The following is a 25,551-nucleotide window of genomic DNA, read 5'->3' as shown; positions in this document are numbered from 1 at the left end:
ATGATGTTGTCTGCAATGCATAATAACTGTCTGACGTATTCACTATTGGGAAGTGGGGGTCAGTAGTCATTGACAGTGCTACCTGTATACGGAGGTGGCTTGTGCCATTGAGACAAACATGGTGTACATTTCAGTTTACTGTACACAATGTTGTGCATGGGGTGCCATTCCTGCAATAAAGGTCTGATTATGGAATTGACTTGACAATGCATTCACATTTACATTTGATTCATCAGCATGACAGGGGACATACTATTTCGTGTACATGTGTTTTATTTGGTGTCCTTAATGCATTGGTGTGCTTTACGGAGATAGGGAGTGGGCTAATGGTCGAGGTCCATTGTAGGTACATGGACTGGGCGATTGGTGGCAGTGGGTATAGGTCCATCTATCCCTTGCTAGTTGTTATGTTGCTATTGGCGGGTGAGGATGGTGGCACAGTGGCATACTTGGGAGACAGTCAATGTCAGAGTCACTTCTTGGTGGGGACCTTGGTCTTGGCAGGTGTTCCTGTGCCATGTCTGGGTCTCAGGGACCGTTTGAGGGACTGGTGCTGGGCTGCACAGGTAGGGGTGCTGGTTTCCTGTGTGTGTCCTTTGCCAGTGCCACCAGTCCAGTAACTGCTGCAGATGTGGATGGCTGGTATGTGTCCTGGGCAGTGGTAGGGGCTTCCAGGTTTGTGGGGGTCTCAGGCTGGCCTGGGTAGTGATTCTGCATCACCCCTGCAATGGTGGCCATTGTGGCATTCAGTTGTTTCCACTGCTCAATGGTCTCTTGATGTTGGGCTATCTGCAACCTTTGACTCTGTTCTAGGGTGGCCAGGATTTGGCCCATCCTATCCTGGGTATTGTGGTATGCTCCCAGGACCTCAGAGATCACATCCTGGGCTGCAGCATCTATCCTTTGGCCTCCCCTCTTGGCCACTGATGCCCTCCTACTGGGCCTTGTCCCCTGTGCCTGTGTCCCCTGCACAGGTCTGGCAGTACCACTTGTACTGGGGCCATCATCATCCTGCCTGTTAGTAGATGAAGACTCTGGCCACTGTACGTGTTCCACCAGTCTGTGACCTGGAGACACTGGTGTAGGGTCCTTTAGCCAGAGCTGATGTTGGTGGCTGGGTGGTAGGGGTGTCTGTGGTATCCTGGGTGGGGCTGCTGGAGGGTGACAGTCCAGGACTGTGTGATGGGCCAGGGTATTACTCACTGTCCACACTTCCCTCTCCAGTTTCCTTAGTGGGGCCTCTGTCTCCATGTGGGGCTCTGACATTCCTTGGCCTTTCTGTAAGGGTGGCATGGGTGGTGGTGCCTGTGGGGGGAATGGACATGTATATTACATTTCCTAACTCAGATGAGGATGCACAATTTCACCCTATTTTGTGCAGTTTCTTCCCCAGTTAGGCCATGCAGGGACCTATAGTGGGGTTGCCATTCCATTTTGCATGGGATGTGGAGGTGCCTTGTGGGTGGTCTATTGCCATTGTGATTCCTTCCAGGAGTGGGTGGCTGTGCACAGGGGGAGGGATGTGGGCCTGTTAGTGGGGTTGTGGGCATGCAGGGTGACTGGATATCATGTTTGTGGCCTGAGTGGGGTAGTGGTGCTGGTGGTAGTTGTAGGGTGGGGTGGTGCATGCATTACAGGTGTGGTGGAAATGGGGTAATTGTAGATGTCTTACCTGAGTCCGTTCCTCCAGTTTGTCCAGTGGGGCCCTCAGGGTGCAGGATGGCCAGTACCTTTTCCTCCCTGTCAGTGTAGTCGGGGTGTAGGTGGGAGTCCTCCCCCAGTCTTCAGTACGGTGATGTTGTGCCTGGATGCCATGGACCTCACCTTCCCACGCAGGTCGTTCCATCTCTTGCGGATGTCATCTGTCATGCGTGGATGGTTTCCCAATGCGTTGACCTTGTTCACTATTGTCTGCCATAACTCCATATTCCTAGCGATGGGTGTGTGCTAGACCTGTGCCCCGAAGATTTGTGTCTCGACCTTGAGTATTTCGCCTGCCATTGTTCTTAGCTCCCTATCTGTGAAGTGTGGGTGCTTAGGGGGTGCCATGGTGTGTGTTGTGGGTGGTGTGTTGTATGTATAAGGGTGAGGGTGTTGTGGGGTTGGGTGTGTGACTTGTGTGATGTTGCTTTCAGTGTGTGCATGATTTGTTGTCGATATCTGTTGTGCTATTGGCGTTGCAAAGGATTGTGGGGTGTGTCTGTGTTTTATAGTGTTGTGGCTGTGTGTCAGGTGTGTGGGTTTCAAACTTGCCAATGTGTGCATTTCTAGCTGTTGGGTCCCATTGCTGGCCGTGGCGGTCTGTACGGCCAATGGCCGTTCGACATCCACTAACCGCCGTGGTGATTTATTCATCATTATTTGGAGGGCTGGGGATTTGTCTGCTTGGCGGTTGTGGGGTGGGTTGTGCAGCCTTTCTGCCGACAAAGGCCCTGTCGGTGGCTGGAGGTAGCAGATATTTGGGCAGATTCTGTTTTTGGCATCATTATATGGTGGGTTTCGGTTCACCGCCAATGGCGGTCTTCTGTTCACCAGGGCCACGGTGTTTATCGCCATGTTCATAACGAGGCATTTTATCTTTATTCTACCCTTTGCCATCTTCCAATGTAATGACTGTTATCTTCACCTCAGACTCTCTCAGGACTCAAACATTTGGATTTTCCTTTAGGTAAAATCCTTGAAATTTTGATTCTCACATAATTACCCACACCCACCTTTACTCTTTCCTTAATTTCATGCACATACTTATATTGAGCTATTAATCTTGTTTTCTCTACCTTTAACACCTTATTATTAGGTAAAGAAATTCTCCCAGTATCAATATTCGGTGTATTGTGCACAGCCTAAAACAATTTCCTTCATTCCATCTTACAATTCAATTTGTTAACCTTAGCAAGTTGTACATTCTCTTTTATTACTCAATTAACTCTGTCAACATGCCATTACTCCTTGGATAGTACAGTGAAGTCACAAATTTCACTCCTGGCCAATGACTAAAATAATCTAAAATCACTGTGCCATTCTCAGGAACACTTCCTCATAGCGTCATGGGACCAATAATGTCAATTTCCAACTTGTTCAGTGCCCTATATTGCACCTTCACAGCTTCTATGGGACTGGAAACTGTAACTTGTGACTTGTCACTCACAGCACAACTTACAGAATCTTTCACATGGTTTTCCACATTCTTATTCAAACATGGCCACCAAAAATTATAATGTATCTTTCTTTTAATGGATCTCATACCTATGTGTTGTTCATGGGAAAGGTCTAACACTTTCTTCCTCATCCCTCTGGCACCACTAAAATATTCTGACACAAGAAATGCCCATTCACAGTGGACAATTCTTCAAATACATTTATGTATTCTTCACTAGACTCATATTCAGACTTTCACTTGGACCATCCTTAGTGAATTCCATTCATCACTTTACTCATGTCCTTCTCAGCCTCACATACTTCTATCCACTCCTCCTCAGTAATAATCTCCATTTGACTTTCATGGCACACACTAGGAGCCTGATTTAGAGTTTAGTGGAGGGGGCTACTACAACACAAACTTGACAGATGCCTGTGCACATTATGATGATCCCATTATAGCCTATGGAGATTGCAATATGGTGGACAGGAAATGCATCATGCTTGTGACAGTGTAACCCATCCGTCAAACTCTAAATAAGGCTCTAAGTCTGTTTTCATCTTCTCCCAACTCATCATCTACGATATTCAGTTCACTGGTAGGCATTTTTGACAGGCAGTAAGCCAAAACATTCTTGTCTCCTAGCACATATTCCACTCGATAATCATAGTCCTTGGGCCTATATTGCCACCTGGCAATTCTAGGAGTTGCCCTTTCACTTGCTCTTGTCATGAACAACTGTGCTAGTGTTTTTTTACTAACCCAAACAGTGAATCGCGTACCCCACAAATAATGTCTGAAATGAGGGACACCCCACTAGCACGCTAGTGCCTCTCTCCTATTTCTGAGTATGAAGATTCGGCTCCCCACAGACTTCTTGAAGCAAAGGCAAATACATCATTCCTTCCAGCTCTTCATTACATTAGGACAGCTCCCAACCCTTTTTGACTACCGTCAGTCATGATTACAGTTTTATCTTGTGTGTCAAATGGCTTTAATGGTATGACATTCACCACTTGATGTTTAATTAGTTTGAATTCCTGATTACATTCATTACTCCACTCAGCACATCTTTGGATGAATCTGGTGTAAAATTCAACTAGCCCCATAGAGATCGCAATTGATCTTTATCTTTTGACGGATTGAAAATCTCAGTAGCTTCGGCTAATCTTGCCTTAGGTTTGACCCCCTGGGCTGACACTTGATAACCTGAATAATCAATGTTTGTTGTGTGAAACATACTCTTCTCCACATTGAGTGTGGCACCTCTAATTTTTCAGTATCACCAGTACTTGGTGCAATCTCTCATCATGTTGCACTTGGTCCTTTCCAAAAACCAGGACCTCATCTGGGAATGCTATCACACTCTTCAATTCCTTGAATAAACCCTCAACTACCCTTTGAAAAATGATGGTAGTTGAAGCTAATCCAAAGGGCATATGCTTATATTGATAAAGACCTGCTGTTGTTATAAATGCCGTGTTATGTCTCGATTCAGGATGCAAATTGAATTGATGGCATGTTGAAGTCAAATTAAGCAAACCACATATCTTTCCACATTTTAATGTGGACAACATTTCTGTTATATTAGGAAGAGGGTGTTGATCCACCCAAATCTGGTCTTTCAAATCTTGTAGATCAACACACATGCAAATAGACTCATTATCGTAGGGATCTGCTGGTGGCGGGACTGAGCCCCTTTAAATTCAACTTCACGCTCCTGCTTCGCAGGACGCGCAGGACTCTGCTGATGGCGGCTGGGGGCGGGACTGAGCCCCTTTAAATCCAACTTCGCGATACCCGCTTTGCGGGACGCGCAGGACCCTGCTGGTGGCGGCTGGGGGCGGGACTGAGCCCCTTTAAATTCAACTTCGTGCTCCCGCTCTGCGGGACGCGCATGACTCTGCTGGGGGCGGGACTGAACCTCTTTAAATTCAACTTCCCGCTCCCGATTAGAGGGACGTGCAGGACTCTGCTGGCGGCGGCTGGGGGCGGGACTGAGCCCCTTTAACTCTTGTATTTTTTTTCCCCATATTTATCTTTGAGAAATCTTATTAATTTAATCAGGATGGGGAAAAGGAAAGCTAGTGGCAATTCCACTGGGCAGGGAGGGGCGAAGAAGAAACTACCCCGACATGCTGCTGAAAACTACACATTGACCCAAATTGACGATCTAATAGAGGAAGTAGAGAGCTTGCTAGCCACTAAACCTTGCAAGTCCTCCAAGAGAAGGAATGACATTGCAATTAAAGATATAAAGCTGCAAATAGAAAGCTTCTGTCAGAATCTCCACGGGGGACTCAGTTGGAGTCTACGATATTAGAAACTCCCAAACCGAGTGTGTCTAACCAGCAGGACAGTGTCTAATCGTTTTTTACCCCTCGTCTCTCTGGCAACTTCTAGCATAGAGAAGAGTGTACCAAGGGAAGCTGAGGAGGCATTAACGCACTTAGGGGGTAATTTTGACCTCAGCAGTCTTTTTCCAAGACCACCGAGGGACCGCCATGCGGAAGACCGCCACTGGTGGCGGTTTGCCTCTCGCCCTATTATGACCGTTGGCAGCTCTCCATCCTTTCACGGACGGAGAGCTGCCAACAGCCATACTGGCGGTCAGACGGAGAAGTGGAGGTTGCTCCACCTCCACCGCCACGCCAACAGAACACCGCCCAACGAATCACGTCCTGTGATTCGGCGTGGCGGTGTTCTGTTGGCGGTGTGGTGTCAGCGGAGCAGCCCCCTTGGCTCCCGTCCCCTCCCGGAGGATCGTCGGACCAAGTAAGTCGATCATCCGTGAGGGGAGGGGGGTGTTGTGTGTTGTGTGCATGCATGGGGGTGTGCGTGTGTGTATGTAGAGGGGGTGTGTGAGTGTGTGTATGCTTGTGAGGGTGTTGTGTGTTTGGGAATGAGTGCGTGTATGTCTGTAGGTATGTCTGTATGGATGTGTGTGAGTATGCTTGAATGTGGGTGTGCGTGTCTGACTGTGTTTGTGGATGTTGGCATGTATGTTGGTGTGTGTGCGTGGATGTGTGTTGGTGGTGCCTGCGTGTGTGTCGTGTGTGTATGCGTGATGTTATGTTGGGGGTCAGGTGGGGAGGGGGGTCCTGCCACCTCTGGGGGGTGGCAGGGGTGGTGGGTGGTGTAGGGGAGGGAGCTGGGGTGGGGGTGGTGGGTGGGGGATACCCCTATCAGTGCCAGGGAAGGAATTCCCTGGCACTGATAGTGCTTACCGCCATGGATTTCATGGCGGTTTCAAAACGCATGAAATCCATGGCGGTCAGCCGGGTCAAAATACTGCCGGCGGTATAGTGACGGCCGCCGGGCTGGAGACCCTGGCCTTCAGCCCGGCGGGCGGAACGGAGAACCGGCAGATGACCATGGAGGTAACCGCCATGGTCATAATGCACACAAAAAAGACCGCCAGCCTGTTGGCGGTCTTACCGCCGCTTCTCCGCCTTCAGCCAGGGTCATAATGACCCCCATAGTCACTCGGGGGAATGCCATGCTGAGGTACAGCTAACACAAATAAGAGCAGAGATAGTGAGCCTAAGAGAGTATCTTACATCCTTCAGTCATATGATACACGAGAAGATGGACGGCATAACTGCCGTAATTGGGGATATAAGGAAATCTTCTTTTAAATCTGAGTCTAACTCTTTATCTCTGCAAACTCAGCAAATTGAAACATCTACGGTAGGAAAACAAAAGTGAAAGAGGGCTGGAGTGGCATCTCAAAACTTCCAACTGGAAGATTGTGCAGCCCCCGAAGCGGCTAACCCAAACAAACGTGATATCAATCTGATGAGAGGTGTAAACCATGAGGTGCACAGAAACAAGCTTTCAGATAACAGTAATAAAGACCCCCCACAAAGTACTTTGTTAAGCCAGATCAAGCATAGTCAGTATGACGTATATATGACGAACATTCCAAAGCTAAAACATGATTTAAAGGAACAAGGGGACTCACTCAAAAATAAAGTGATTCACTGGATAAGGGGAGTAAAGAAATGTAGGTCCGTTATACGGGATGATTTAGTTACTGTCCAGAGATATTCAAGTGATAGCTCAGAAACGGACCTCATAGGGTTTAAATTGAACAGCCAGAGCTTAGCAAAGGGTCTTTTAGCACTTGAGAAAAGATTGAGACCTGGTACCTTATCCCAAGTGATCCTTACCCAAATGATTCTGCCATCCATGGCCAACTTGTTCTTTAGAGGTAGCCCTAACAATCTGCTGCTTCCCAGTATATGCGCCTCAAGGCGGGGTCACAGGAGTATCCCAACTTTAACTGTGGATTGACGCAAAGCCTTCATAGCGAAGGTGGGGAGGGATGATGTACCTACTAAAAGGGCTCTGGAACCCTGTGTCCTAAGCAATCTGTCACTGGGCATTGTGGGAGCAGAGGTAGTAACATATTTCAATGGCCAAGTAGAAGGGAGGGACTGCAGAGTAGCACCCTTTATAAATAAGACCAAAGAGAGATCCCAGAACACTGGGGATGGCAGTGATCCCCCAATTAAATTTCTATCCTGGAAGGTGGCAGGTGTTCTATCAAAAACAGCCAACCCAGAGTGGTGTAGTTTCATAGATCAACATCATATCATTCTTTTACAGGAGACATGGGCCCCTTCTACGATCTATAGAGCAGGTTACTGGACCTTTCAGAAGGCTGCGCTCCCATCGCCATCTGGGAGGGCTTCAGGGGGCTTGATATATTAGCTGTGGAGGTGGAACTTAGCAGTCCAAGGGGGCCTATTCGTATAATATTTGTAAATATATACATTAGACCTGGCCCCCAAAGTACACAGATTGCCCTGCTAAATTTGCTAACAGATCTTTTGAATCACCTACCAGGGGGACAGGGCTTAGTTGTTGCAGGAGACTGCAACATGCAACTGAGCTGCAAAGATGATTACCAACAAGAAGGAACCCAGTTTGCAGACCCCTGGGATAGATCAGGCCCGGTCCAGGTCGCAACAAAGAAAACAGGGGGAGCTTTAGACCTACTTGAGAACTTAAGGGGTTAAGAGTGGTAAATGGAAATACGAAGTCGAACACTCTGGCGTCGCCTACATACAGAAAAGGACTATATTCGAGCCATTTAGATTATATTCTAGAAGACGATATACTCTGGAACTCTGTTATTGATATGGCTGTCTCTCCACAAGACGATAGTGACCACCAAGCTCTCTGTACATCCTTCTTAACTTCCACATTTAATTGTAACACACTGACTAAATGGGTGAAGGGTAACGCTTTAATTGGGACAAACGATCTTATAAACATGAGATGGGAAATGGTGGCAGAAGATCCAAAGTTCCAGATATCAATATACAAAGTAGTCACATTGACTCTTCTCCCCCTGAAGTACACTGATTTTGTACTGGCTGACCTGATTAATTTGCATGATACCTTGGTCAACCGGTTAAGACCATTTTTTTTCAGGTAGTAAGGAGGCGGGTAGAAACTAGGGACAGACCACTGAGATGGTTTTTTAGTTCCTGCCGACAGGCCAAAGTACAGCTATTGGGAGCATTGCAGGCAGGGAGTCGCGAAGAAATAAGAGCAACTAGGACTGCATAAAAAAACAACACTGAAAAATGCCAAAAAAGAGTGGGAAACCAAATATTGGAATGCTTTGGTAGATGCTCTCCATGAGAAGGATACAAAACTGTTTTGGAAATTGGTGGCAGAAAAAGGGCATTCCCAAAATGCGGAGAGCTATCCAGCAACCCAGCCAGAAATCTGGGTGTCACACTTTGGAAATCTGTGTAGACCGGCTCAGATTAGCTGCATTAACGTTCCTCCACTAAAACCAGAGGGGTCTTCTATTTCTTATACACCAACTTCTGGGGCAGCTACATCATTTAATTTCGATTTGGACTCGTTTTCCGTAAAAGAAACTACTCTGTCTCTTACGCAAAGGAAAGGCTCCTGGCTTAGATGGTATTCCAGGTGACTTGTATTTGTCCCAACCCAGAACTTGGTCTTTATATCTAAATGCACTTAGTAATGTGATTCTGACGGGTGGTGGGCTTCCCCCTACATGGCAAGGAGCAATTATAGTTCCTTTTTTTTAAAAGGGGCCAAGGGAATTACCAACTAAATACAGACCAATAAGTTTAATTGATGTGAGCCAAAAACTATTTTGCAAGCAGGTCCTGACCAGATTGCAAACATGGAAAGAGGACTTTCGGATCCTCTCCAATTTCCAGGCGGGATTCAGGAAAGGAGTGAGTACAATAGACCAAGCATTCAGGTTTAACCTCCTTTGCTGGAAGTACCTGATACTCAATAAGAGCCACTTGTATGTGGCCTTTATTGATTTAAAGGCCGCCTTTGATATGGTCCCATGGGACTTGTTGTGGAATGTATTGGAGTCCTATCAACTTCATAAAGAATTGTTGAAATTGATAAAATATCTTCATGAGGGAACATTTGCTCAGGTATGCTGGTCTCAAGGTGGAGACCTGACAGAAGCCATACCTGTTGACAGAGGGGTCAGACAGGGGTGTGTTTTAGCCCCCACACTGTTTAACCTCTTTATCAACGGTGTGGTAGATCAGCTGATGCATTGTAACCATGATGCCCGAAGCTAGCAGGAGCCCCGGTCCCCATTTTAATGTTTGCGGACGATGCTCTATTGATTTCAAGAACCCCAAAGGGCCTCCAAAATGAACTTGATGCTTTTTCTATCTTTTGTGCCAAGAGGGGCCTTGAAATAAATCCAACTAAAACCAAGTTTATGGCCTTCAATCCGCATAAGTTATTTAGGGGGAAATGACTATAGCTGGACAATTGGTGGCGAGAGTTAGCCAGTTTGATTATTGGGGATCAGACTAGCGGATGACCAACAGTGGTCGCACAGATTGGAAAAAATGTGTCTGTACTCCGGCAGAGGTCAGCAGTGATAGGGAGGAAAATTGCTAATATCTCAGAAGGGGAAATGTCACCTGCCATTACAGTATATAAGGCAGCGACACTGGCTGCCTCGATTTATGGTGCTGAGTTATGGGGGTACTGTAATTCCAGAAGTTTGACAACGGCAGAAAATCATTTTATGCGTAACTTTTTGCGCTTGCCAATGAGTACTCATCTCACACCCCTCTATCTTTAAATGAGATCCATAATGAAATTGCTCTGAGACCTCTTATGTATTGGGTCCGTCTCTGGACATCTGAACATCTGTCCACTTATCAAGCAGCAGCAGTTGAGCTCCTAGCGGATGGTGGCGCATTAAAAATACCTTGGTTTAAAAACATTAGAGACATGAGTCAATTCATTAAAATGGAGGAGGTGTGGAGAGACCCTTGTAATCTAACCAAGGAAGCAAAAATACGCATAAGGCGGTGCTACTGGGAGACGATTCTGGTTCAGACTTGGACCAAAAAGGACCAAGGTAGTAGGACACTACAGTTTTTAGATTATAAATGTAGTCCCAAGTTTGAGGCCTATATGGACAATATAAACCCTCTTTACATTAAAAGCCTTTTTAATAAATTCAGGCTAGGTACTTTGCCACTTAAGACATTTACTGTAAGGTGGAGTAAGGAGGATAACAACCTGAGCTTTTGCCATTTTGCCCGGAGAAACCAGAGACTCTTGCACACTTAATATTCTTCTGCCCTAGATATTTGGTTCCTAGGAAGAAGTGGATTATTCCTCTATATAGATCATTGGGGATAAGGAAATATAATATATCCTTACGAATTTTGGTAAGTGATACAAGTGACAAGGTAGTTTTTGCAGTTGCAAGATATCTACAAATTAGATATAAGAACTAGAGAAAATCTTGCTGACTGACTGGCAAAATCAAAAACACTTCAGGCAGAAGCAGATTATCAAGTGGAACTAACCTAGAAGGGTCTTTTAGTTTTTTAATATTTAATGCCTCTTTCATACTGCTCTTATATTTGTATGTTTTTAGAAACTATTTTAGAAGAAATTGTCAGGGTTTCTTAATGCATTATATGGCACCCTTCTTTTCCATTCTTAACTATTTATTCTATGATTATGGTATGTTGTCTTATTGGATACTTTTATGGCTCTTAGCCGAAATAAAGTTATTTATTGATTGACTCATTAGCCTTTTGGTTAAAACTATTGGTGATACCCAGTCGGAACTTTGTATGGCCTCTCTAACGTCTTGAAAACACAACTTGCTCAACTTTTTTCACATTTCTGACACAAAGCCAAAGGTACTCTTTGGACCTTGTGCAGTACTGGACGTGCGTCATCCATTAATTTGACCTTATGTGTAAAACCTGTAACTAAACTCATCTTCTCTCAGAGAACTTCTGGGTACTCTGTTGTTCATGGATATCATCATATTCCTTCTTTAACCTGCCTTGTGCAGAACTATTAGGATGAGTAATTATTACCAAGTTCTTTTCATCATACCATCCTAACAAACATGAATCATCCTTAGCCACATAAAAAATGCCTATAGCTTAGTTGTTCTTAAAATCAAACTGAGCCTCAAATTCACCCCACTTCAATGGGCTTACCACCACAACCTACATGTTGAATATTTTACTTGTTCTCATTCAACAGGGTAAATGGGGATTCAGAATCCACCATCATTTTAACGTCTACACCCTTAGTCGTTAATGTACATAATGGTCTCTTACACAAGTTCATAGTTCCACCACACACTTTTTGACTTATAGCATCTTCACAGTGTAGACTGCCACCTGCATCTTCTGTGGCCCAAACTTGGACTGGAAAAAGTATTGTCTCCACACATTTTATCATATTCCACTCTATGTTTGTCATGCTATCTACGTAGCCATTGTGCTATGCAGGTTTGTGAAGTGGCATATAGTAGAGTGGGATTATGTGGCATGGTGTTGATTTGTGTAGCATGATTTGGAATTCTGTGGTGCAGATTGGATATATGTGGGGTGTAGTGGCATTCAGTGATGTTAAGTAAAATTATGTGTTGTGGAATTATGTTGTGTGGAATGGAATTGTGTGGAGTTTAATTGTGTGGCGTGGAACTATTGGGCACTAAGGGAAAATATGTTGAGTGGAATTAAGGTGCATGGTATGGAGTGTATTTATGTGGAGTATTGCTGTGTGGCATAAAGTGGAATTATGCAAAGTGTATTTATGTGGTATGGAATAGAGTGTAATTTTGAGGAGCTGAATTATGTGGTGCTGAGTGGTATTATGTGGAGTGTTATTATGTTACACGTGTGGAATTGTGTGGTGTTGTGTGGTATTATATAGCATTATGAGGAAAGGAAATATGTGGCATGTTGCAGAGATTCATTTTGTGGAATGTATTAAAGTGTTTTGAGTTGAATGGATATATGTGGAGTGTAAATGTGTGGTGTGAAATGTAATTCTGTAGGTTGGAGTGGAATTATGTGTAATGGAATTATCTGGAGTTTGTGTTGCATGAAGTGGTATTATGTGAAGTGGGATTATGTGGCAAAGAGCGGAGGAGAAATATGTAGAGTCAAATTTGTTGGGTTGTAACTATGTAGCATGGAGTGGAATGATGTGGAGTAGATTTGTGTGCAGTTGAACTGTGTGGCATGAATTTGTGAGATGTTTGAATGTGTTGTGTGTAGTGGAATTATGCGGTGTGGATTGTGAAACACAAAATTGCGTGGTGATTTGTTGAACTATGTGTCGTTGAATGGCTGTTGTCTTCACCGGCCCTGCTTGCGCAGTGATCTCTGTGAGGCTTTGATTGCTTCAGGCAGCATATCTACTGCAACCTTCAGGGAAAGTGAGACAATGGTGTTTGTTTATTTTATACGTTGATTGGCATGAGTGGCAGAGATAAAGTTATTGCATTCCTCATGCTAAACAGCAGCTTGCTTGCAGTGATGCCCTTCAAATTATGAGCATCTGCAGCCATTAAAAGAGGAAAATAACCTCATCTTTGGTTCCCTGCTTAGAAACGGTGCATGGGGGAATGAAGAAATATAAGTGAGGGTTGAGGGCTGGGGGCTGGGGAGAGAGGATCGGATATGAGGGAGAAACATTACAGCACACGCTCTGGAGGAAAAGAAGCAACAGTTGCAACATCAAAATGGCTCAAATCAAAGAAAAAGCACAATTGGCTTGATTTAAGGCCCCCCACACAAAATACGCTAAGGGGACGCACCAAACCAAAGTTTACGATTAAAAACTAGTGAAGATGCAAACCAGATGTACGTGAAAATAATATGATTAGAACTGGAAATAATAATCCAAAAATGACGTAGGGCAATAGTAGAATCAATAATCTTCAATAAGAACCCCACCTGCACTGGGGCAGATCCAGAAATCATGTAGTATATAGAAGGGCCATGTGTGGAATTATGTGGCAATGGAGTACCAAATTAGGCAGCAGCGTTTAATTCGCTGACAAGAAACTGTAAATCATGTGGTATATTCTGTGGCAGTATTGTCTGTTTTTAAAACCCATTAACACTGTTCGGGGAAAGGATTCACCTTATTGGTATGAGTTGAAACCCTGACTATATATCAGAAACTGAAACTGAGGCCAGTTACCCTTTGCTCAAAGTCTGTCACAACACACCATCTCATGTGGCTTTCCTTAGATACGTTTTGAGACATTTGAGCTAGATTTTTTTTCTGAAATATGAAAATTATGTACCACACGAGGATCAGGTGGAAAACTATAATTACGCACAAACACAGCAGAACCACATAATTCAGTGACCCCAATCATAAGTAAGAAAATGCTTCCTGAAGGTTGATTTTATCTTTCGTCTCTTTGAGTGGGTAGCAAACTTTGCGAGGTCAGACGACCACGGAATCCCACACGTTAAAAGAATGTTTAAAAAATTGTAACTGTGTATAACTTAAGTGTGTAAAATGCAAAAAAAATTGTTTGGGCTACTCTGCCGTATTGTCCTAATTATGTCATCCTACCCTCTTCCTGCTGACCTCATCACATCTGGTTTGTGTGATGTATGCTGTACCATACTATTATAAGTATGGTTCCTCATTTTTTAACTACTCTCACTGAAATAAAAATATTCCCCTCCGCACTACGCTCTGCTGCTACTTAGAGCTTCTAAGATGCTGTAACAGATTGGTGAATACCATATCGTTGTTTCTTGTTGGACGACAGATTGTTGCAACGGGCAGCAGCACTTCAAGAGAGATGGTCATATACACAGAGAACACCAAAAGGGGTTGAGGGGGAGTGAACACTGGCTGGCTAATTAGGCACATAAATAGACTAAAGGAGGAGGAAAGAGGGTAGCAGAGAAGAGGGAACTGGTGCAATTTACAGGGGGGGGGGGAGGTGAGGAGCGTACCAGGAGTTGAGAGAAGGGACATAAATCACGAGAGAGCGATGCTCCAAAGGACACAGAAGAGGATAAGAAAACTAGGAATTGAACCGTTTATTTATTTTAAAAGAGGGAACCAAACAATTGAAACCCAAACATGCCCCATTTCTAATCTGTGAACTTAGTAGGTTCAATTGAGAACAGTTGTGAAAGTGAAAGCACGCAAGATGCTGCGTGGGTATTTGGGGCAGGAGGCCATTCCTGTGAATGAATACTACAGTAGTGATGGGAGATGAAAGCAGGAACATTTCTAAAGGGAAATTATCCGAGAGATAAAGACACAGCGCCAGAGCACCAGCTTCAGTGAAGAGCGCATTAGTCCAGCTGCTGCTCTGAGGGACAGAACGTGGCCCAAGAAGAGCTCTGGGATAGAGAATGTGGTGCCCAAGCAGCCGCTCTGAAAGAGAGAATGTGGCGCTTAAGCAGCCACTCCGACTAAAACAAAGCAGCACCGAATAGGTGCTGGGAAAATAAAATGGCTGGTGAGAAGCAGCTGCCTCCGAGAAAGAATGCAGTGCCAAAGTAGCTGCACTCATCGAGGGAAAGAGGTATTCAAGAGGCTGCCATTGAGAAAGAGGCGGCTCCCAAAGTAAACAGTACCATGAAGGAGAAAGCAGCTGATTCACACAAGCCAATTATTAGTAATAAAGTAAAAGAAAACATCAGCTACCTAGGAATCCAGGAAGGTGTCTAAGCAACCCCACGCAGCCCTACAGTAGACAGGGCACACATAATAGAGGCCCTCTTAAGCGCACAGGATCAATTCGATAACTGTTGAGCATGCTGTGTAATGCTACTTTGCGTTCGTCCAGCACTCCTAACTTGTGGCAGGACCGTTGACCCATTCCCAGGAATACAAATAGTAGTTCGGAAACAATGCCCTACAATGCCTGCTGTGTGAGTTTAAGAGTAATTGGGCGGTGCGCTCGGGAGGGCAAAACGCCAAAAGAGGCATGACATATGTTTGTCATTGACAAATCGGTAGGACTGTTAATTGAGAGACCATGGTGCCAGCAAATGGGCAGTCTATGGGAGGGCTTTAAGCCCAGAAGAAGCTACAACAGGTCTCCTTCCAAGGCAGCGCATGCGCTCCATCTAGAGCTGAGATCTAAAAAAAATAACATGGACTGGCATTCCTATTCATGCATGAAACAGGGAAACTTTGAAGTTAGAGAGAGTATCAGGGGTAAGATCTTCCCTGGCACCACATTAGTCTTGTCTGGATGCGCAGCTCATATACAGGTAGAGGTGCATGGTTGAGAGAATGTTCTTATCAAGGTTGGTGAGATGGAGACAGGCTCCTGTTGGCCCTTCAGGAAGATCATTAGCCAGCTCAGTCCTGGAGAACTTCTTCTACACCCGCCTCATCTCATCATACCATTTGTTCTCTGTTTGTTCCCTGTGGTTTGGATGACTCACCGATGTACTAACTGCAACAGTGACCTCCTGCCTTCAGTCTGCTTTCTAGGTTCCACTGAGGGGGAAGGAAGCAGCCCATGTTGTTGTTTGTAGTATTTCACCAAAAATGAACTACATGGACTAACTCCTTCTCAGTAAAATGTATCCTCCTCCTTAGCACAGACAGCATACTTGTTGGTGTATATCACAGCCACAGGACCCAAACAGAGCTAGACACAAATGGAGTAGTACTCAAAAGAGGAAAGAAACAGATTCTAGGTTGTGAGCAATTGATATTTATGGTTGTAAGGGAATGTGTGGCATGTGTGGCTGATTGCTTTCACGTGTACAGCATTTGTCATTTACCTGCCAAATGTAGCTCTCCTATTCACTGCCATGCGGAGCTTCATGTGCAGAGATTCTGCCCCATTTGTGGAGGTCTTCTTTTTGCTACCATGCAGACTCCGACCTTCGTCCCGAGTATGGAGGATACTCCAGATGTAAATACAGCCATTCTTTACATGTAGGAACTGTAGGGGTCATAAATTACAATTATTGGGACACCAGCCTCCAAACAGAGGGGGTGGAGACTTGTAAGTCACACGCTTGTAGTAAATTTACATTCAGATTTTGTGAACAAGCCAAAAGCAGTAAACTTTCCCAAAAATCTAAATTGCTCAAAAGTGTAAGTTACCTTTGTGGATAAGGCCTTAAATGTGGCTATAATAATAACTTGTGAATATTTGAACTGCATTCAGCTTTCACTCCGAAACATATTTTAAACCTCATTCAAAATTAATACTGAATTAAAACCAACCAAAATATACTGTAAAATCTAAATCCCACTGAACTGATATTATCTATTCAATGTATTTCAAATTGACATGTGTTTCTAATTTCCAGCATGCTTCTGTGAGTATGAGGGGGAGATCTACAAATACAAGGAGTACATGTACCAGATGATAGACAGCATGGGTAACTGCATCAATGTCACTTGTGGAGCCAATGGAACGACAGACAGAATGTATTATACATGCCCTACAACGGCACGCACCACAATACTACAGTCCAGCAGCTCTGCCTCAAGCTCAACACTAACTTCCACAGGTAAAATATATATATATATTTTTATCAAGCACAAAACAGCTCTGTAAGGCTCTCACTACATCTGAATAGGGTGATTATTGTTCTTTACTAGGATAGAATTGTGGGTTATACCAATTTTCACCTCATTAAAATATTTGATCAACTTCAGAAAGGAGTAATAACTTACATTGTTTTTGTTAACATGCGCTGCTTTTAGCACTTGTGTACATTTGTACAACTCATTTTCTGACTATTTGAGATTATATTGAGAGCTTAAAATGAACTTCATCTATGACAGCAAGAATAGTTTGAGCCAAAAAAAGTATGGCAATTTGTACTCTATTTAACATGCTATACAATCCTTATCCTCTGCTCCATAAGGACTGTAACCAGCAATCCCTTCTCAACATGGATTTACAAGCTACATTATTTCTCTTTGAACAATGTGACTAGTACTTCCTCCGCTTTATTTTCTTTAAGCAGTCATCTTGCATGCTAAACAAGATATGCAGACAGTACTCTCTCTTACGCAAGCACTACACCCTGCACTTTCTCCTCTGCAATCACTTATAGCAGGCGCCCCCTTGCTCCCTAACTCTCTCCAAATGCCAATACTAGTACTACCTTATTGGCAAGCACTACAATCATTACTGAGTTTTAACAACATTCACCCCCAGTAGCTCGTCCTGTAGAAACCCAGTGCTCCCACCTTTTTAACTAAAATAGGTAATATTAGACCATTTACAATCACCAAAACAGCACTCCATAATTTACAAGCTACACAACATTTACTTCCAACTCTGCAAACCTGCAAACTTGATCACCCCCTTGCAGGACCACTGAAACAATCTCTCTCAATTCCTCAGCAACAAAATCACCATCATTAACATCAACTCCAAGCCGCAGCCTGACTCGACAGACTGCATCAAACACCTCCCAATCATATCCAATGAACCAATGCTAACCACATGGGCAGTCATCACCCCAGGAGAACTCGCTGCCACCATAAAGTCCATCCACTCAAGGGCCCCATCGGATCGCCGCCCCCACCACACTTGCTTCAGTGGAATGCATGCCATCAGCACCATGCTCACACCCATTCTGAATGTCTCTACCTGTTATGCAACCTTCCCAGATGCTAGAAAACATGCAACTGTTCTCCTATTGCTGAAGAAACCCACTGGAAACCCTTCAACACTGGCCGACTGCATACCGATGTCCCTGCTACCATTCCAGGCCGAGGCCCTAAAGAAAATCATTAAAAGGCACTGCATGACTCCAGACAGAGGAGGCATGGTAGCCCTCATCCTCTTGGACCTCCCTGCAGCATTTGACATAGTCTCCAATCCCATCCTCATCCAACACCTACACTACATCGGAATCCAATGGTACGCACTCCAATGGATCTGCTCCATCATGACTGGGAGGACCAAGTTAGTCAGCCTAGCACCGTGCACTTCAGATATCCATGACCTCATCTGCTGAGTTCTGAAAGCATTCTCCCTGAGCCCAACCCTCTTCAACACATACATGATCCCTCTAGCCAGCATCATCTGCTCTCATGACATTAACTTCCTCTGCTCTGCCGGCAAGATGCAACTCATTCTCTACCTCAAGGACAAGATGCACAGTGCCCAGAACAAGCTCAATGTCTACATGACTGAAATCACCCACTGGATGAAGGCCAACTATCTAAAGCAGAACACCAACAAGACCGAAATTGTGACCTTTGGGAAGAGCACATCTCCATGGGACTCCACCAGGTTGGCAACAGAGCTAGGACCGACACCGACCACCCATGCAAAGAATCTTGGGATCATCAACGAAAACAAACTTAACATGACTGCCCAAGTCAATGCTGTCATTGCCTCATGCTTCAATATCTTGAAGATTGTAAGGAAGATTTTGGTTTTCGAAAGGCTCCCACTCAGCACCCAAAAAACTGTCACGCACACCCTGGTCACAAACAAGCTGGACCACTGAAAAGCCCTCTATACTGGGATCAACAAAAACCTCACTAGAAGACTGTAGACCATTCGGAACTTGGCAGCCAGAATCACTCTCAACCTTCCATGCTCCATCACATGACACCACACCTGAAGGAGCTTAACTGGTTCCCATTCACCAATGAGTACAAATCAAACAACTCACTCACAGTTTCAAGGTGCTACCTTATAAAGGCCCAGCAACAATTGCATCTACTTTCACAAACCCTCCAGACTCCTCGTTGCACAACTCCCATGCATACGGAAAACCTGTTCCAGCAGCTGAGCAGCCTCCTACATTGCTTCTAAAGTATTGGATGACTCACTTAACAGCTTCCACTTCACTTCTTGAATTCCACAAGAATTCAAGAAGGCCCGGCTTTTTAGGTAGTCCCACTGAGCCCCAGGTGTGGCTAGACTCTCACCTGCTCAGTGCCCAGATAGCCTCCCGGGTGATAGCGCTCTCTACAAATCTGCATAACAACATAACATTATTAAACATCATAACATAAAACATAACATATAAAATTACATGAAAAGTCATAACATAACACAACACAACATAATAACCAGTGCTCCTGCCTGTAGAAGCATGTTAATCAGTAGTAACACATTGGCGATAAACTGTGACAGACATGGTGGCAATTTTGCCATTTTCGCTAACATCAGTTAGAATTGCAGTCATAACCCACCCTCTCTTAGTGAGTCTGGTGTGCTGAGTAGAGACCTATCCCCAATGCATATTCAACTCTGTCCATTGTGCTAGGAAGCCAGAAATGCAGTTTCTTTTCTGAAACCCATCTCAGAGTCCACTTGGTATCCCATCATTGTACACATACATTCAAATTCTGTGAGAGGTTTAAATCGTCTGCTTGACCTGTCCACCAGCTCACATGTTAATATTTAGACTACACTTCGTTCCTGGATTCTCAGTGTTAGACTTTTCATCCTTGCCGTCGTCTCCCTTAAATTTTTGCCTCTGTTCCCCAGGTTGTTGATGTGTGCTGGACTCTGATTTTGCTGTTTTTTGTTACTCTGGGCACTTTATCACTGCTAAATGTGTATGTAATTGACTTATCCATGATTGGCATATTTGATGTATTAGTAAGTCCCTAGTACAGTGCACTAGATGTGCCCAGGGCCTGTAAATCACATGCTACTAGTGGACCTGCAGCACTGGGTGTGCCACCCACATACGTGGCTCTGTAATCATGTCCCAGACCTGCCACTGCAGTGTCTGTGTGTGCACTTTTAACTGTAAATTCGACTTGGCAAGTGTACCCTCTTGCCAGACCTAAACCTTCCCTTTTCTTACATGTCAGACACCCCTAAGGAAGGCCTTAGGTAGCCCCAAGGGCAGGGCACAGTGTATGGTTAAGGTGGACATATAGTAATGCGTTTTATGTGTCCTGACAGTGAAATATTGCTAAATTCGTTTTTCACTGTTGCAAGGCCTGTCCCTCTAATAGGTTAACATGGGGGGTACCTTTTAATCTGATTAAAGTGTAGATTCCCTTTGGGAGTGGATGGTCATGTGGAGTTTGGGGTCTCTGAGCTCACAATTTAAAAATACATCATTTAGTAAAGTTGATTTTAAGACTGTGTGTTTGAAAATGCCTCTTTTAAAAAGTGAGCATTTTCTTGCTTATACCATTTCTGTGACTCTGCCTGTTTGTTGATTCTGTGTCTGGGTCAGTTTGATAGTTGGGCTGTTTGCACCCCACACTAGACAGTGACACAAAGGGAGCTGGGTTGTAGCCTGCATTTTCTGATGAGCCATCGGTGCTAGGAGGGAGGGGAGGAGTGGTCACTTACACCTGAAAGGGCTGTGCCTGCCCTCACACAATGCAGTCTCCAACCCCCTGGTGAGTGTCTGGGGCCTAGCCTGGGCAAGGCAGGTGATTACTTCTGCAACAAATGAGGGCGGTCAAATTCTAGATCTTAATACTGCCCCTGAAGGATTTAGTTATTCCTACTACAATCATCCTCTCTAGCTGCTGGAACACACTATTATGAATTCATTTTGTCAGCTTTAGACACTCTCCCATGGCAGTTATGTAGTTCAAATTAAAGAACAAACCTGCACTGTGGCTAATGAGGCTCTGCACATCCTTAAACAGGAAGCCTAATGGCCAGAACATATCTGGAGAAAAAAAACTATCGTCCTTCCAGAAAAGTGAATATAAAAACGCCATACCTAAATATAAGCAAGCCATTATAGCAATCCAGTGTTGACACTATTCAGTAAGAATACCACAGGGTAATAATATAGAAAAACAGCTCTTCAAGATCATGAATCCGTTGTCTCTTTGTAACATGACTTTTAATCATGGTATCTACTATCATAATTTTTTTTAATGTTTTTGACTCTTATTTAATAATCAAAATTGATAAAATCAGAGATACGTTACACCCCACAGTTATTTCTCAACCTTCAGTGTCATGGACAAGGCTATGCTATAGGATTATGCCTATTTGCATCAGCTGGGAAAAAAATGCAAATCGTGTTCTCCGAATTACTCAATTTCTCAACAGATTAAACAACCTGTTAGTATCTCCACTACTTGCCATCCTTATTTCCTCACTCATGTCTGGATATGCTCCCAACTTGTTCAAGATTGGCACGTCAGGATCATATCCCTCGTTAAAATAATCTGGCTTTCACCCAGCAGATACATTGCCCTCTTACTGGAAGCCAAATTAATAGAATCTCACGAAGCCTTGCTCTTTTTAAATTGAAAGTGAAATTTTAGATGATGTCTTTGAATTTTTTGATCGTAGTATGGCGAACATTATTGTTGTGGTCCTCGATGAACTCCTCCTGGTCGCTGATGTTTACAGTGTCTATGCACTGATTGTGTTACATCTTTCAGATCTTATAACACTTATAAACCACAAGATTTTAACTAATTTGCAAAATATTTTAGGATCTTGGATAAGGTGTTAGAATGTTTTTCTTTATACCTTGCTGGCCTTTGGTAGCCTTTGGTTCGTTCTCCCCTCCTGCCATTAAGTTAACATGCGGGCTTCCTGAGGGCTCCCCCTCATTTTGTATTGTTTCAATTGCATGATAGGTCCCTAGTTGCACTGGTTCAAACATAGGTCCTCAATTTGTACGTTTACATAGAGAAAATTGTTCAGGTTAGGTAATCATTGTCTTGCTGAGGTTAGGTAATCATTCAGTAGACGACCTCTCCTCCAAGCCTTGTGTTTCTGCAGTCGGAGAATGGATGGACATACATTGTTAAGCTGAACACAGATAATAAGAATATACTTATCACGGGGGTAAGACATCTCTCTGGCACCCTTTTCTTTATCACCTGTCCTAAACCTTCTGACACACTTGAAAGCCTTAGATGGATTGTCAGGTCCTGGCTGTTCCTACTTTTAAGTTCGGTCTCAGGAGGTGTGTCCAGTTCTCTATATATTCACTGAAGTTAGCCAGGTGCTATTCTAGGTTAAATGCATCAACACTTTATTACTGCTCCGGTATCTATTTAGGCATCAAATCATCACTGATTCACCGTTTTCAGTCTATTAAAAAGCCATGTTCTATGGTAGATGCACCTTGTTTCTGCCATCCCGCCCCAATCTGGAAAACTCTGCATTGGCTTTCTATTAAGATCTGCATCACTTTTAGGACTTTATGGGCCGAATTTAAGAAAAGTAGCACTGCATCCAACGCAGCGCCACTTTTCTTACGCCCACTCCGCACCCTCCTAATGCTACCATGTGTGCCCCGTATTTATGATACAGCACACTATGGTGGTATTAGAAACAATAGCGTCAAAATGTTTGACACTATTGTGCCGCTTTGCTCCACTAGCGTCAAAAAGTTTGACGCTAGTGGAGCAAAGTGCAAGGTGGTCCATTGATTACAATGGGTGCATCCTTTAAAAGCCTGCTTTTAGCAGGCATTAAAAATGATGCCAAAAATGATGCAATTAAATCTTGTAGATTTCATTGTGCCATTTTTTCGGGCATTGTTGAGCCAGAACGCCCCCTTTGCATACTTTATGCATGGCGCATGCATAATGTGGCGCAAAGGGTTACAAAGTGGCGCAATGCATGCATTACACCACTTTGTAAATATCGTGTGGGGAAAAGGCCACCTTAGCGCCACCTTACCACAATAAAAGTGACACTAAGGTGGCACTAAAGTGGTGCATATATTTTTTCACAGCTACATCTAGGGCACAGTTATCGCTAATCGCCTAACCAGCTATGCCCCTTCAAGATCTCTGTGCTCCTACTTGTAGATTCATTTGTGCGTTCCCATATTGCATTGGGCCACCTTGGGAATCATAACCTTTCTCTTGGCTCTGTCAATTTGGAACTTCGTGCCCTCTGAACTGAGAATATCGATTCCCATTTCCATTTTAATAAGGAACTGAACATCGTTTTGTTCTGTCAATATTTCAATAACCCTCTGCTAATGTTCCTCTCTTACCTGTTCAATAGAACTTTATTAACATAGCAGCTGTAAGAATAATGTCCCCATTTTTAGTGAGGCATTTCAGATCTCCACCATCACTGATTAAAATTAAATGTAGATTTTGATTTTTACCAACTCTAAACTTGGATCAGATGTTGCTTCAATGCACAATTTATATCTCAAATTCATCTACATTGTCTATAAAATGCTTTTTAATTAGTTGTGAGCTGTTGCTCTTAGATGCTATTCCCAAATCAACTCAAATCAACAAAACTGGTGTCTCATTTTACTGTCATAACTCAACGTATTACTGAGTAGGGTTCCTCATTACTAATTTACAAATCATGTGCACACCAGTCTGTGTTTGGCTCAGTCTTCCTTCTCTGAAACTGAATTTCCTTTCTAAGCTGGATTCTATGGTAACTCATCCTGCAAACTCAAGTCTAACCCATTGCCTTCTTTCAGCCTTCAGTCATGTAATCTCTGCCAGCTACAGGGCTAGTCACACTTGCAGCGCTGGGTCTCGCTCACACTTTCAGCCACGTCTTGTGTTCACTAACTTAGAACATGCATGACTCAATTTCTGGCACTTCGTAACGAACTGCCAATCGTGTTTATGGAATTATCCAATTCTGGATGGTTTTCTCATTAGATTAAACATTCTCTTAGTATCTACACTTCTTGTGATTCTTATTTTCCCATTCATTTCTGGATATGCTCCTGGCGTATTTAAGATTGGCACACGTTCAGGATCACATTCCTGGTTAAAATATTTTCTGTTTCCTCCCTCAGACCAGCATTTTATCTTATGCCTTGGTATGGCCCACTTTACCTGACCTAGACATTGATTACTCGACCAGCAGTTGGCCCATCTTATTATTGCAACACTAACGCACTCAAAACAATTTTTGCAGAGTGGTATTTCTTGCGGAAATACCACTCCGTACAAGTACAAAATGTACGTGTGCAGGAACACATGTAGTAACAACCAAAGCTATACTGCACGCACCTTTTACCTGCTAGAGGCAGATGCAAAATGTGCCCAGCAAAAGTCCCTGAATGTGGAAAAGAAGACATGCAGGAACGAGTCAGTGTTTCCCAGGCACGCATATTTTCCTAAATTGCAGGCGCAATAATTCACTGTGGCCAGTAACTCTCTCACCAGACTGCATGGAAACAAGAGATCAACATGGCCGGTAACTCTCTCACCATACTGCATGGAAACAAGCCATTAATCTGTCATTGGCTCCTATCCTAGGCCGGATCCTTCTCTGCCTAATTCTAACTACTGCTTTTTCTAGCTAATACTTGTATTTACCCTGTAAAACTGTTCCTCTGACTACAGTCATCCCTGTACTATTGTTAGCCCCAATACCAATGCTCACAACATTGTCATTACATGAGGGTCTCCCAATTCAATTATTATCTATTGACTACAGGCTCCATGTTTGCTTGACAAGTTCTTTTGATGGGGCTGTGTTGGCTGATGTGTTCATTCTTGCATTACCATAAAATTCAGTTTTTGACACTTATGAATAAAGAACATTACCATACCTTTTTGCCTTCCTCATTGATGATACTTGTTACACCACTTCTTCACTTCCTCTGTTAATGTAACATAGGAGTGTGCTTCCACTGACCAATGTCAAAGTAGGGCGGACATAAGAGCTGGTATTGGTAACTCAGGGCCCATTATATACCTCCCCAGTTACTGACCATCTCATTATGAGGGCCTATGTGCTGTAGACTTCCTCAGTCCCATGTTTAATCATCTCTTTCAGCACTTTGTTTGAGTCACGCTCATGACCACAGAAATGGTGAATTCTCCCAGCCTTGGGGTAGTTCATCATCTCATTTCTCTCCACTTCTTGCACATTCAGCTACCAATATATCTCATCCTTCTAGCTTTCCTCACAGCTTTGGGCCTACCAGCAAAGGACCAGGTATAAATTGCTTAAATAGCAATTATTTATAGATCGCTCTCAAGGCCCTTGTCTATTAGCCCAGCTGTCTGCAGCACCCCTACTTCACGGCACTATTTTTAGCTCAGTTTCCAAGTCCTAATTATTCTAATTTTTTAAACTTTCAGAATTGCTACACATGGTTTCTTAATTGAGCAAATGTTACATTTGTTAGTATCCAGGCTAAACTGCCCATAAGCTGTTGCTATATAATGACGGCTGCATCTTTAAT

The 25,551-nt window shown here is 43.8% G+C and overlaps 1 protein-coding gene across 1 annotated transcript in view; it reads left to right on the top strand.

Moving 5' to 3' along the window:
- The window catches only part of LOC138284407 (mucin-2-like), a 1,933,778-nt gene that overhangs the window by 1,072,279 nt on the left and 835,948 nt on the right, over positions 1–25,551 (top strand). Inside the window, exon 29 of the mRNA XM_069223144.1 lies at positions 16,756–16,959. Coding sequence (XP_069079245.1) covers positions 16,756–16,959 — 204 coding nt within the window. The remainder of the gene's footprint in view (positions 1–16,755; positions 16,960–25,551) is intronic.

The sequence above is a fragment of the Pleurodeles waltl genome, chromosome 3_1 (assembly GCF_031143425.1).
Source record: "Pleurodeles waltl isolate 20211129_DDA chromosome 3_1, aPleWal1.hap1.20221129, whole genome shotgun sequence".
In the NCBI taxonomy this organism is placed as follows: Eukaryota; Metazoa; Chordata; class Amphibia; order Caudata; family Salamandridae; genus Pleurodeles; species Pleurodeles waltl.
The sequence above is the reverse complement of the archived record's forward strand: the minus strand, read 5'-3'. Positions and strand labels throughout refer to the sequence as shown.